The sequence below is a fragment of the Diabrotica undecimpunctata genome, chromosome 1 (genome assembly GCF_040954645.1).
Source record: "Diabrotica undecimpunctata isolate CICGRU chromosome 1, icDiaUnde3, whole genome shotgun sequence".
Lineage (NCBI taxonomy): Eukaryota > Metazoa > Arthropoda > Insecta > Coleoptera > Chrysomelidae > Diabrotica > Diabrotica undecimpunctata.
Window position 1 is genome coordinate 19,598,691 of NC_092803.1, and position 15,127 is coordinate 19,613,817.

The window sequence follows — 15,127 nt, forward strand, 5'->3', positions numbered from 1 at the left end:
ATATTATCAATATTATATATAACAGTATTAAAACATTATATTATTATTTAATGAATAAACACCTTAGGAACGCCTATGATTTACGACCGTTTTATGAGTTTGAGGCATATTTCGTGCTCTCAACAATTTGTGAACGAAGAATAGAAGGGTATGCCGTACAACGAGAAAAAGTAAAGAAAATCCTAAGGGAGCGGAAAAAAATAACAATGAAAGTAAAAGGTAAGCAAGGAAACCTGATAGTGGACGAAGACCAAATATGTGAAATATGCAAAGAATATTTCGAATCGCTGCTTAATGACGAAGTGGCTACTGAAGAAAATTATAATGTTCTTAAATCCCAAATAGTAGGAGAAGAAATATCAAAGCCCAAAAGAGAAGAAATTGAAGAAATAATAAAAGATATGAAAAATCAAAAAAACCCCGGGGAGAGCGACATTGTGGCAGATAACTTAAAATATGGAGGAGAGGATTTACGAAATCAACTTCGTGAGCTAATAGTAGAAGTGTGGGATGCCGAAGAAATACCCTAAGAAGTATAATTCCTATGCACAAAAAGGGAGATAGAACTGAATGCGCAATCTATAGAGGAATAAATAAAAAGATGGAAAAGGGAAGTATTTTTGAAGTGTGTAAAAGATTTTAGTTCCTAGCTGAGCGCTTTCGACTTACAAAGCATCTTCGAAGCTACGGTCAAATATTCAAGTATCCTACTAGGAGAGATCATATGGTAAGCAGAAAAATGCTGGTTCTATTTTAATTTTTCTTTCTTTTTTACAATGAAAAACAAAAGACTACACTAGACTCCACAAAAAACAAATTAAAAAATTTGGTTATGGTACGGGTGTCAGAGCCCGACCATTTTATTGGAGTTAAAGCATCAGATAGAAACTTAAACTTCAATAAAATGGTCGGGTTCTGACACCCGTACCCGTTTTGAAGAGTCCAGTGTACAGTCCTTTGTGTTTTTTCATTGATAAAAATAAAGAAAAAATAAAATAGAACCAGCATTTTTCTGCTTACCATATGATCTCTCCTAGTAGGATACTTGAATATTTGACCGTAGCTTCGAAGATGGCTTTGTAAGCCAAAAGCGCTCAGCTAGAAATTAAAATCTTTTACACACTTCAAAAATACTTCCCTTTTCCATCTTTTAATTTTTCATAATTGTGTACAAAAACATATCAGTCTTTTCATTTAAAATAATTAAGGCCAAAGATATATCTTGTAATACAAAAATGAGAGTATAGAGAGACATGGACTCAGTGGCGGCTTTTGGGGGTAGGCAGGATAGGCCGGGCCTACCCAATAATTTTAAGAGCTTTAAAATGGAAAAACATATAATCAAAAATTATGCTAATGCATGTAAATAACTTTTAAATGTACTAAATCACTCAATACATTAGTGTCCGTCAAAACAACTATGTTATTATATTACCACAGAAAGCATCGAATCGTATTCAGGCATTTTAAATATCATTAATAGGCCCGATGGGAACTGGCCGACCCAGCTCACATAAGATCCCCGTACAAAAAGCGTTTGAAGTTAAGCAACTTGCCGGACAACGATTTATATTGTCGTGTTTATGCTTGCTGTTTAGGCACCAGACGATCGGGCCTACGTCGACCATCGTTGTCACTTGTAACGTAATTATCGAATTATAATATAAATATATAATATAAATTAATATAAATATAATATAAATTTATAAATAGGGCCTGCGTAGCGCAAGCGGTAGGATGCTTGACTCGCAAGCCGATGGTCCGGGGTTCGAATCCCACCGCCGGCAAGAACATCTAGACATTTTAAAAATGTCTATAGGCCCCAGGTCGACTCAGCCTGAATAAAAATGAGTACCTTGGGTAAAACCAGGGGTAATAATAGACGGTTGAAGCGTAGCACTGGCCATGTTACCTTCCTTGTATACCGTAGGCCCTAGATATAGCAGACTACCCTGCTATACTCCCAAAGCCGCGACAGCGGTATAAAACGGGAGACTACTACTACTACTAATATAAATTTTCTTTTAAATTATGATAAGAAAATCTATAATTGTAACATATTTTTAAACAAACAACACAATTGCAAACAAGTGCACGGTTGCCCAAATAAATTTTAAAAAATTCGTAAAATTCCAAAAAAAAATCACATTTACATGATTTCTATATCTCCTGATTGTATGCAACTTATAATGGCAATACTGTCGCCGAGCATTAGTTCAATTTTCAGTTATATGTTATTACTAGTTGCACTAGTTGTTTGGCCGATCGAGGTTGATTTTTTCAAATTATTCTTGGAATAGTGAGATCGTTTTATAACTGATACATAAAAATGAGTTTTTCTGACGCTTTACCAGGTTGCAGTAATATTAATGTTGATAGTGAGTGTTTGGACATTGTTGTTTCACTATTGGAATCGCCATTATCTAGAAGAACTGAAGTTGATAGAAAAAAAATTATTATGAATGAAAGGCCCACTCCAACATTGCGTGTAGACCAAAAAGATGGGAAAAAGGTGCGTACTTTTAATTGTTCTTGGTATGATGTCTATAAATGGTTGTCTGGAAGTATTACGAAAAACAGACTATATTGTTGGCCGTGTTTGTTATTTTCTAATAAGAAATGTGTATGGAATTGTGAAGGATACTTTGATTTAAAAAATATGTCTGCCTCCTTAAAAAACATTCCAGTTGCAAGGAACATTTAAGTAATTTCCTGTCCTTTAAGGATGTACAGAAGAGGGCGTTTTCTGTTCGCGATTTGCTAGATGAAAAATCAAAAATCGCAAAAATTAGATACAAAGCAGAAGTTAAAATGAACAGAGAAATCATTAAAAATTAGTTTCTTTAACTTGTACTTTAGTGAAACAGGAACTGGCTTTCCGTGGCCACGACGAATCCGATGATTCCCTAAATCCTGGAAATTTTAAAGCGATTTGGGAATTAATATTAAAATCAACTCCAGAACTAAATGATCACTGGCAGAAAAAAATATATTTCAGAGATATCTCAAAAACGATACAAAACGAACTAATCGATCTAGTGAAAGACGAAATTCATATTTTTATCGAGAACGCCATAAATAACTCCACATTTTTTGCATGCATTCTTGATGAAACAACCGATATTACTGAAAGGGCACAATGTTCAATAGTATATAGATTAGTGGACACAAAAGGCGTTGTTCAAGAATATTTCTTAGGTTGTTTTGATCTAGGGGAAGACCAAAGTGCTCCAGCGTTACGTGACTTACTGTTTAGTGTAATCGGTAAATTTGACTTTAAAGCTAAATTAATTGCTCAAACCTACGATGGAGCTAGTGCTATGTCGGGACAACTTAATGGACTTCAAAAATTAGTGAGAGATTCTGCACCATTAGCAATATTTACCCATTGTTTTGCTCACCGCCTCAACTTAGTTTTACAGCAAAGTTGCTCCAACATTACAACAGTCAAAATATTTTTCTCAACGCTTCAAGGTATTCCAGCTTATTTTCACCAATCGTCCAAACGGTCCTATTTTTTAAATAAAATACTTGGAAAACGAATTCCCACAAATAGTGAAGTAAGATGGAATTCAAATGCAAAAGTAGTATATGCTGTGTCACAAGAAAGAAAAAAATTGTTACTTTTTCAGGACAAAGTCTTTTAGGACATAATGAATTGCCCAGAATCAAATGCAAAATCAATTAGGCAGGCAGATGGTTTTAAACGTAAGTTGGAGGACTTGGAATTTGTATTTTTAATAAAATTTTTAGTGATATATTTCAACAAACTGAGATCTTATACAACATCTTGCAGAAGAAAAATAATGATGTTCAATGATGTGCCAATTCAGTGTCCAGATGTGTTGCAATGTTAAAGAGCTGGAGAAATGACCTTACATTTTCTAACCATTTCAACATTGCTGTTAGCGAAACCAATTTTAAACCCATCTTAAGTCGTAGTGAACTTTATATTTTACCTGGTAGTTTATCTAATAACGGAGATCAAAGTTTTTTGGAGAAAGCTAAAACTAAATTTAGAAGGATCTTTTTTGAGATTTTGGACAATATTATCACTCAATTAGAGCAACGTTTCTCGGATGACAAAAAGTTTCAATTTCTGGAATTGGGCGATAATAAAAGATTCACAGAATATGGCGCTAAATTTCCACAAAAAGCTTTGGACTCATTGATGGATACATATGAACTACTTTTTAATAAATCTTTATTAAAAACAGAACTAGAAATGATTTTTTCTGCTATTCATCGTGAAAATTTTCACGATAAGAGTTTGTTAGAACTAATTAAAAGTATGTTTGATAACGAAACCAATGGCATTCTTCCTGAAAGCTATAAGTTATTTTGTTTACTTGCTACAATACCTGCAACAAGCGCTTCAGTTGAAATAACTTTCTCCACTTTAAAGCGAATAAAGCCATCTCTTCGAAATATAATGACGCAAAATCGGCTTTCATCACTGTCTACTGTATCAATCCAGAAAGACATTCTTGCTCAGTTAATGGAAACGGGCGAAACATTTTATAAACGAGTAATTGACAAATTTGCACAAAGCAAAGAGAGAAGAATAAACCTGCCCTATAAATAATACAATATGTTTGTAATCTATGTGTATATTTTAGTTCATAATTTTATTTAGTTTACAAATAACATGTAAGTCTGTTACAGTTACCTTATAAGTTTAAGAATTTTTATAAATAAAAATAAATTTATATTTGCATATTATGTAAAATAAAAGAGATTATAGAAAGAGAGAGACAACAGGGGTAAACAAGAGCAATATAAGCAACAGAGAGAAAAAGAAACGAACAGAAAAAGAGAGGCTGCGCGCGCGAGATAACGGTCTAGAAAAGCCGAGAGTGGGTTTAGTTGGTAGGCATTGTAACACGGATTCATCCGGAGTCAAGGCCCCTAGGGGGAATATATATATATATATATATATATATATATATATATATATATATATATATATATATATATATATATATATATATATATATATGTTTTCAAATATTTTTAAGGGGGGGGGCATGACCACGTGACCCTTCCTCCGGATCCGCCACTGATTAGACACAGCTATATGTAATTTGCTGGCTTGGCCTACCCAAAATTTTACCACACCAGCCGCCACTGCATGGACTATGCACAAAACCATAAAGAACAGATTGGAAGCATGGGAAAGAAAGATACTTCGCACAATGTTTGGTGGAAAAGTAGTAGAGGGAGAATGGAGAAGATGAACTAATGTAGAAGTGTATGCCAACACTACAATAACAAAAGTAGTGAAAAAACGTAGACTAGAATGGCTCAGATATCTAGAAAGATAATAGAAAAGTCAAGAATATTGGTTGGAGAGTACCTGAGACAAAAAAGAGAGGCAGACCAAGAAAGAAATGGAGAGATGTAGTGATGGAAGATGTCAAAGAGATGGGAATCAGAGATTGTTAAGTGAGAGCTAAGAACAGAAAACGATGGAAATCATCCAACCATCAACAGGCCTGTTAACGCTATACATACATACATCATCTATATATCGCTGTTTCGGAAGTATATTGACACAACTGAAAAATTTTAAAAAATGACTTTATTGTATTGGAGGGATCAAAACTGCATTTTCTATAGTATTTTTCATATAAAAATGCGTGTACGTCACAATTTATATAAAGTGACGTCACTTATATTTAAAATTTCCAGAACGTCAACCTTAGAGTTCAAATTTTCCTAACACAGCTATTAATACGAAACCCATACGCAACTGCTCGATCTTTCATAGGCGTCAACATGGTATAATAATCAGAAAAATGTAATCATCATAATCTTCATAAAATTTTATGAAATAACTCTTCAAGTCTAATATTCCACAAAATAATAATTTTAATTAAATATATTCGACAATTGTACGCAACTGATATGAGAATACTTCAAATTTTTTGACAGTTCAGCGTGTGACAAAATTGTTTAAAGTGTTGTCGCTTTTTTAGAGTAAGAATTTTGTTTATGTTTTGATTTCTTACACAATTTGATCATAATATATTATATATTAATAAATTGTATTTATAAATACATATTAAATTTGGATTAATAGCTTTAAAAACTAATTATTGTTGTGTATTGTGATTGTGCTATGCCAAAACAATTAAATAGTCTGTGGAAGGCTGATAAGCTTTCATATAAGATAGAATATTTTGAACAAGAAATAATGGCGGGACGTTTCTTTTACTATTAATGCTCTAAATAGAGGTAAGTTTAAAATTTAGAATATATAATTTTATATTAAAATGTTTTCTTATGTTTTTTAGTGTGTTGCAGTAGTCTTAAAACTAAGTATATTTACTGTTATATAATAGTTTGACAATGAATCCAGATATACTCTCCTTCAAGCCATCCTGCAAGGAAAAATATTTGGAAAACGAGCTCCAGGAAGAAAAAGAACATCTTGGTTAAAGAACCTCAGAATCTGGTTCAATACAACATCTGTGCAGCTTTTCAGCGCTGCTGCAGATAAGATAAAGATTGCCATGATGATCGCCAACATTCGTAACGGATAGGCACATCAAGAAGAAGAATAGTTTGACAAATAGTTGACATTTTAAAAATTCTTCACTTACTAATTATTCTGATGTTTTGGCAACGCTGTGGGGTTCTGACGTCGTAAATCTTGAATGACGTGCACGCATTTTTATATGAAAAATGCTATACATCCTTGCAAATCGTCATAATTGTACTTACAAATTTCACCATGATAAATGATTTTATAAATACAATTATGATGATTTACAAATATATAGAAAATGCAGTTTTGGTTCATTTTAGCAATAGCATTGCTATTGCTAGAAACTAGAACAGAATACTCTGTAACTAGAAGCTATGAGCTATGTGAAGCCACAGTATATTGCTAAAGAATTCTTTATTAACAATAGACTGTGGTGAATCTATGTACTCTTCTATGGAAGTAAAAGCTGAGATTAAGGACGACTTTAATGAAGATAACTCAAGATATACAAAAATTCAGGTATCCACATCCGTTGATCTGGAAGATTTGTGGATGAACCAGAAGGTAACTCGGTTATGGCAGTAAAAGCTGAAATTAAGGAAGAGTTTATTGAAGATAACCCAAGATGTATAGAGAGTCAGTTATCTACATCTCTCGATCTGGGAGACATGAAGAATGAAGCAGATGAGTACAACGCAGGTGTTACTCAGGAGGAGAACAAAATAAAATTATGGAGACATTTTTTGAACATTCATCTCTTGAAGGACACTATATAAGTCGACACACTGAAGGGAAGACCATAAATAAAAATGTAAAAGTTCAGACTAGACAGGGACCTTACAATTGTGAAATTTGTTTCAAGAAATTTTCTCAAATATTTAGTTTGAAAAGGCATTTGACAGTAATTAAGTCAAGTCATTTTTCAAAATTTTACAATCGTGTCAATATACTTTCGGGACAGCGATATTATAGCTGACTATTCTAGAATATAAGCGCCGATGCCAAAAAAAAATATTTCCTACAAAAACTGGTCAAAGTTTCTGCGAAATTATCTACAAGCACTGTACCTACAAATATTTGGAGAATAAGAAAGAGTAATAAACTGGCTATTATCCTCATTTTGTATGCAAATCGCAGGATAAAAAGATTAGAACCATTAAATGAAAATTATTATTCATTATTTGAAAGTATTGTTAGATAAAAGGTCCGTTATTTAAAGAAATCTCAAAACTCACCGGATTTTCAATAGACGTATTTCACGAACTGGCAGCTATTTTGACCTAAAGGGCTGTGCTGTGCTGAGAAAATTAATAGCAAATTCTCTGAATATTTAAAGCAAAAATACGATTTTTACTGATAATGAAAAATAGAAGAAAACTACAAATTCTATTGTTTCTAAATTGTAGTGGTAGGTATCGCTAACAGTCAAAATTTTTCTTAATCAGAAAATTAAAATATAATACCTTACAGTGTAATCAAGAATTAGATCCATACTCATAATCACTGTTGTCGGTATCTTCATTTAAAGTGTAACTCTGAAGTGTAACTTCTATTAATTTTTCACACTTCACATTTCCGCACACTTCTTCTACAAATTGCAGGAGTAACAGTATTCAATACTTATTGCCATATTTCCAAAACTACTGCGTTACTGTAACCATTACATGCAATATAGTTATCATGGTGCCACTATAGTATGCGGTCTGCCGTCGCGTTTCTGCTAATAATGCAAGGCAACAAACCTTTTTTAGGCAAAATGTTTATTGCTAACTAGTACCTAATAAACAGTCACGAATATACAATAAACTTGTTCCTTTACTACTATATACATAGCACCATAATCTTTTCCCAGAAGGTTTTGCGCAAATAACAACATCTTGTTTCAAATAAAATGGCCTGGTGGCCAAGATTTGTCTGGACTACCAACAAAACAACATCTGTAACGAGAATGTTGCTGAAAGACTTCTATAGAAGCGTTATTTTAGCAGAGGAGTATCCTTTGGCGTTTCTTCGACAACGCGGACTTCTTGACGAAGGAGATGATGCCCAACCTTGCCATCAATGTGTAAGTGCCATGCAGCATAAAACATGAAGAGGTCGAGGTGGAGAACCTAGGCCAGTTCTGCGCTGTCCTCGCAACGACTGCCAAGTAACACGGTCCGTTCGTAAGGATGATGAATTTTTGCATTACACTGATCTCAACAACAGGATCAATTTGAAGCTGTCCCTGTGCGATATTTTGGAACTAGTGTTTTTCTTCGTCGAAGATATTCTGTTAACCATGACAGTTCATCTAGTGGGGAAGACAGCGAATACTGTATCTAACTGGTACATGTGCCGAGAAGTTTGTATAGCCATCGTATCGAGAACAGACTCGATGATATAAATAAACGAGAGCCCTATTCAAATTTGCAAGGTTTGCTGGTCGCCGAAAATACAACAGAGGACGCATTCTGGAGCACGGATCGACGGCTCTTGAGTGTTTGGGTTAAAACGTGTGGCAGACTACTGCTATTTTTTCCTCGAGCGGAGAGACAGGGCAAGTTTAGTCCCTATTATCCAAAGGGAAGTTGCAACAGTTTCTGTCATCCATTATGATGAATGACCTGCTTATGCAAACTTAAATCGACTGGGATTTGATCATTGGACGGTAAACTACCAAAGTCACAACATAGATCTTGCATCACGAGCGCACACACAGGGGATCGAGCGGTGGATCGGGGATCATGAAGAAAATGCGAGAACTACCACGTCAATATTTCCAGTTTCATTTGAACGACTACTGCTGGAGGATGCCTCTTTCATTTTACATTTATTTCCTCCAAATGTTTATTACTTGTGAATAAATATTTTTTTCTACAAGAGTTTTCTTACATTTCATTATTTTGCACAAATTTTCAGATTACGATCGGTAGACCGCACACTATAATAGAGCTATATGCGCAAATAGACTGCATAATATAGTCGCACCGTTATCGTAGTAAGTTTTGCGTATTCTCCAAATATGTTACAAATGTCTTACAACACTTTATGTCCAAAACTATGTATAATCTCGTCTACTATAAATATTTTTGGTTTTGCATTCCTTTTGGCTGTAGTAATTCCGGCTTGAAAGATTCCCGAGGAAATGAAATATTTTCATTCGTTAACAATTCTTTTATTTTATGCACGCTCCAGGAATTTGTTAGTTGCTTATTAAAAATTTCTGAATGGTATAGCCGAATAATCAGCCGATTTCTTGATTTTGATGAAAACACAAGATCCGCTCCATTAATAGAACCATGTTTTCCACCCGCATGCAATACAATATATCTCTTTCTCTCAGTATCGGTATGTTTTATGGATTTTATACTCTTGTCCTGCCAAATCCGTTTTATTCCACCTTTAGCAAAAATCCACGGTTCGTCTAAATAAACAAATGAAGCATGTTCTTTATTAAAATTATTATATTTTCTTAAAAACTCTTACTGATTTATTCTTCTCTTTATTTTGATGAAAACACAAGATCCGCTCCATCAATAGAACCATGTTTTCCACCCGCATGCAATACAATATATCTCTTTCTCTCAGTATCGGTATGTTTTATGGATTTTATACTCTTGTCCTGCCAAATCCGTTTTATTCCACCTTTAGCAAAAATCCACGGTTCGTCTAAATAAACAAATGAAGCATGTTCTTTATTAAAATTATTATATTTTCTTAAAAACTCTTACTGATTTATTCTTCTCTTTATTTTGATGAAAACACAAGATCCGCTCCATCAATAGAACCATGTTTTCCACCCGCATGCAATACAATATATCTCTTTCTCTCAGTATCGGTATGTTTTATGGATTTTATACTCTTGTCCTGCCAAATCCGTTTTATTCCACCTTTAGCAAAAATCCACGGTTCGTCTAAATAAACAAATGAAGCATGTTCTTTATTAAAATTATTATATTTTCTTAAAAACTCTTACTGATTTATTCTTCTCTTTATTTTGATGAAAACACAAGATCCGCTCCATCAATAGAACCATGTTTTCCACCCGCATGCAATACAATATATCTCTTTCTCTCAGTATCGGTATGTTTTATGGATTTTATACTCTTGTCCTGCCAAATCCGTTTTATTCCACCTTTAGCAAAAATCCACGGTTCGTCTAAATAAACAAATGAAGCATGTTCTTTATTAAAATTATTATATTTTCTTAAAAACTCTTACTGATTTATTCTTCTCTTTATTTTGATGAAAACACAAGATCCGCTCCATCAATAGAACCATGTTTTCCACCCGCATGCAATACAATATATCTCTTTCTCTCAGTATCGGTATGTTTTATGGATTTTATACTCTTGTCCTGCCAAATCCGTTTTATTCCACCTTTAGCAAAAATCCACGGTTCGTCTAAATAAACAAATGAAGCATGTTCTTTATTAAAATTATTATATTTTCTTAAAAACTCTTACTGATTTATTCTTCTCTTTATTTTGATGAAAACACAAGATCCGCTCCATCAATAGAACCATGTTTTCCACCCGCATGCAATACAATATATCTCTTTCTCTCAGTATCGGTATGTTTTATGGATTTTATACTCTTGTCCTGCCAAATCCGTTTTATTCCACCTTTAGCAAAAATCCACGGTTCGTCTAAATAAACAAATGAAGCATGTTCTTTATTAAAATTATTATATTTTCTTAAAAACTCTTACTGATTTATTCTTCTCTTTATTTTGATGAAAACACAAGATCCGCTCCATCAATAGAACCATGTTTTCCACCCGCATGCAATACAATATATCTCTTTCTCTCAGTATCGGTATGTTTTATGGATTTTATACTCTTGTCCTGCCAAATCCGTTTTATTCCACCTTTAGCAAAAATCCACGGTTCGTCTAAATAAACAAATGAAGCATGTTCTTTATTAAAATTATTATATTTTCTTAAAAACTCTTACTGATTTATTCTTCTCTTTATTTTGATGAAAACACAAGATCCGCTCCATCAATAGAACCATGTTTTCCACCCGCATGCAATACAATATATCTCTTTCTCTCAGTATCGGTATGTTTTATGGATTTTATACTCTTGTCCTGCCAAATCCGTTTTATTCCACCTTTAGCAAAAATCCACGGTTCGTCTAAATAAACAAATGAAGCATGTTCTTTATTAAAATTATTATATTTTCTTAAAAACTCTTACTGATTTATTCTTCTCTTTATTTTGATGAAAACACAAGATCCGCTCCATCAATAGAACCATGTTTTCCACCCGCATGCAATACAATATATCTCTTTCTCTCAGTATCGGTATGTTTTATGGATTTTATACTCTTGTCCTGCCAAATCCGTTTTATTCCACCTTTAGCAAAAATCCACGGTTCGTCTAAATAAACAAATGAAGCATGTTCTTTATTAAAATTATTATATTTTCTTAAAAACTCTTACTGATTTATTCTTCTCTTTATTTTGATGAAAACACAAGATCCGCTCCATCAATAGAACCATGTTTTCCACCCGCATGCAATACAATATATCTCTCTCTCTCAGTATCGGTATGTTTTATGGATTTTATACTCTTGTCCTGCCAAATCCGTTTTATTCCACCTTTAGCAAAAATCCACGGTTCGTCTAAATAAACAAATGAAGCATGTTCTTTATTAAAATTATTATATTTTCTTAAAAACTCTTACTGATTTATTCTTCTCTTTATTTTGATGAAAACACAAGATCCGCTCCATCAATAGAACCATGTTTTCCACCCGCATGCAATACAATATATCTCTCTCTCTCAGTATCGGTATGTTTTATGGATTTTATACTCTTGTCCTGCCAAATCCGTTTTATTCCACCTTTAGCAAAAATCCACGGTTCGTCTAAATAAACAAATGAAGCATGTTCTTTATTAAAATTATTATATTTTCTTAAAAACTCTTACTGATTTATTCTTCGATTTTATTTTATAGTTTTTTCTATCAGATGTTCATGGTGAGTTTATAAATCCTTTATTATTAGTGTTCTTACTGTTTTCTGTCTTCCTTTGGTTTAGAGATATTTTTTCTATTCTGTAAAATATGTTTAACAGTAGAATTTTTGACTATACATGCACATTTTATGTGCAATATTTCGTAGTACAGTATACTCCCTCTATAACGAACACGGTTATTACGGGGTTTCGCTTATAACGAGGTACATTAGATGTCCCGTGAAATTTCTATTGAACTGTAACCCTCTATAGCGAGGTAAATTTGCTTATAACGAGAGAAAAAAAGATTGAAAAACGTGTTTTTTACGTTTTGGCCCGGCCGTAGCTATAAATAAATACCCTTTTTAACTGCGGGCCGCCCGCAATAAACTTCTTACAATTTATGATTCTTAGTCGGAAATGTAAAATTTATGATTCACAAGTGTCATTGTATTGGGTTGACCATTCACACCTAATAATATGGGTCCTAATAGACAAGATGTGGAAAGTGTTTTAAAGGTTGTCAGAAACTTTATCCAATGACAAAACGCAAATGAAGAAGCATAAAACTGTTTCACATCTTTAGAAAATATGATAGATAGAATACTGGACAATTTAAAGCAGTCAAAAATGACAAAATAACTTTATACGCTTTATACATATTTACAGAATACAGATTTTTTGTTTTAACGTATATCATTGACAGTTAAAGTAAACAACTCTTTTTTGTTTTAATGCATTTCATTGACAATAAAAGTAAACAACTTTGTTTTAAAAACGCCATTCAAACAATATTTATTAGCATCTTATATTGCTCCGAATGGCTTCACTATAGAAAGTTAATGTTTTAGAAAACTACATATTCATATGTATGCACAGTATTATTGTTGTTGGATATAACGAGATCCGCTTATAACGAGGTAATTAGTCTGCCATTTCAGTTCTCGTTATAGAGGGAGTCTACTGTATTATATCTATTTTATTTTGTTAAACATCTACCATGCCAAATTCAAGGTTTATGAGGACGATGCCTGGCAATAAACATAATTTTGAACAAAATTATAAATTAAACATGAATATGTATAACCACTATACGTCAATCATGTTGAAATTTACCCAATTACAAAGTTGAGTGTGAAAAAAATGCATATTAATCAATACAATTTATTCGTTTTCTTTTCAACTTGACATGCTTTTTACTCTTATCTGCGAATCATCTTACATATAGTGAGAATGATATTGCTGTTTACACTACGAAAATCTTCCTTTTGTATGGATCCGCTATTTCTGAATAGCCACCCATCTTGTTTTCTTCCACATGTTCTCCCTATCCCCTAACGTGTCATGGGATTGTCTGTTGATATTTTACCTATTGTAGTGGTATCCACTCTGTTTTTGCTATTATTATATTAAGATTTGTTTCTCGTCTAAACACGTGTTCATACTTATTCTATATTAGAATTTTGGTGAAGTTTTACGAAATAGTTCTCCACTTTTTGCGCTGTGATGGTTGATTTCCTTTTTTTTCTTTACTTTTTTCATTATTAGGTATAGTTGCGGTAATATATATTAAAAACGCTTTAAATGCGGCGAAATTTGAGCATACCTTGTAAATTATCTTCACTTTGACAGAGTAATATTGCATCATCTGCATAGCAGATTATTTTAAGTTATTTTTCTCCCATTTGCTATTCTTTTTTAGTTCTTACTTTATTATTATTATTTAATCCATGATCAGGCTACGATATATGCCGTGTATACAAATCATACTTTAATTAGTTTAAATTTTATAGATACCTGGATAACACTGCGTCGAAGTACTGTAAGTTGCATACCTTTCACCAAATTTGGTGATATTAAATTGGAAGTCACCTCAGTTAAACAATACAACAGAATTTTTATTTATAAAAATAATATCTTTAATTATTTTGTCAACGGACATATCAATAAAATAGATACACGTTCTTTATGATTCGAGAATTTTGTTTTTTTTTTATTAAGATTCGCTGGCATTTTTTTTTTTGGAAAATAGTTTTTTTTGGGCCTGGATTTTCTTATTTGGTGGGATATTTGTCTAGACTGCAAATTGTGTACATAATCCTGCCACAATTAAAGTTGGCGACATGACAGAGGAAATAGTTTTTAAATCATTTCAAACTGAGTTTCCATTTCATTGAAAAAATGTTTATTTCATTGAAATTGTATTTGAATTTCATTGAAAAATTAAAGTTGGCGACATGACAAAGGAAATAGTTTTTAAATAATTTCAAACTGAGTTTGCATTTAATTGAAAAAATGTTTCCATGTAGCCTGTTTTTCTTGGTCAATAATTGAGTTTGATTATTTGCTACTACGCTCAGTTACGATATCTGTTTTTCACCATACGCCTCAGAAACATTCTTCAGAACGGCAAATATACAGAAGACGGCAGTATTTACAAAATGCAAAATAAGTCACTTGAAGGACGGAACATGCACGAGGACAGATATAGGCTAAGCTAAAGAGTATAAGAAGGGATTCATATGGATTTACAGGAGATGATTTTTGTCAGTTCTGACTAGAAGATGAGTAGACCGCACTGCATGTATTATATTACTGAGAAAGTCTTACAAGAATGGAGAGGAAAAACAGAAGCATTAAGCTACATTCAGAGACCACTCTAAGGCTGTGGAACGCCATCAATAGAGTTCAA

General features: G+C 33.0%; 1 protein-coding gene across 1 annotated transcript; it reads left to right on the forward strand.

Annotated features, from left to right (window-relative positions):
- Nucleotides 1–206: 206 nt before the first annotated feature.
- LOC140433580 (zinc finger MYM-type protein 1-like) lies at nt 207–7,075 on the forward strand. Its single transcript, XM_072521591.1, has 3 exons — nt 207–219; nt 2,860–3,474; nt 6,918–7,075. Exons 1-3 carry the CDS (start codon nt 207–209, stop codon nt 7,073–7,075), a joined length of 786 nt encoding a protein of 261 aa, XP_072377692.1.
- Nucleotides 7,076–15,127: the final 8,052 nt, after the last annotated feature.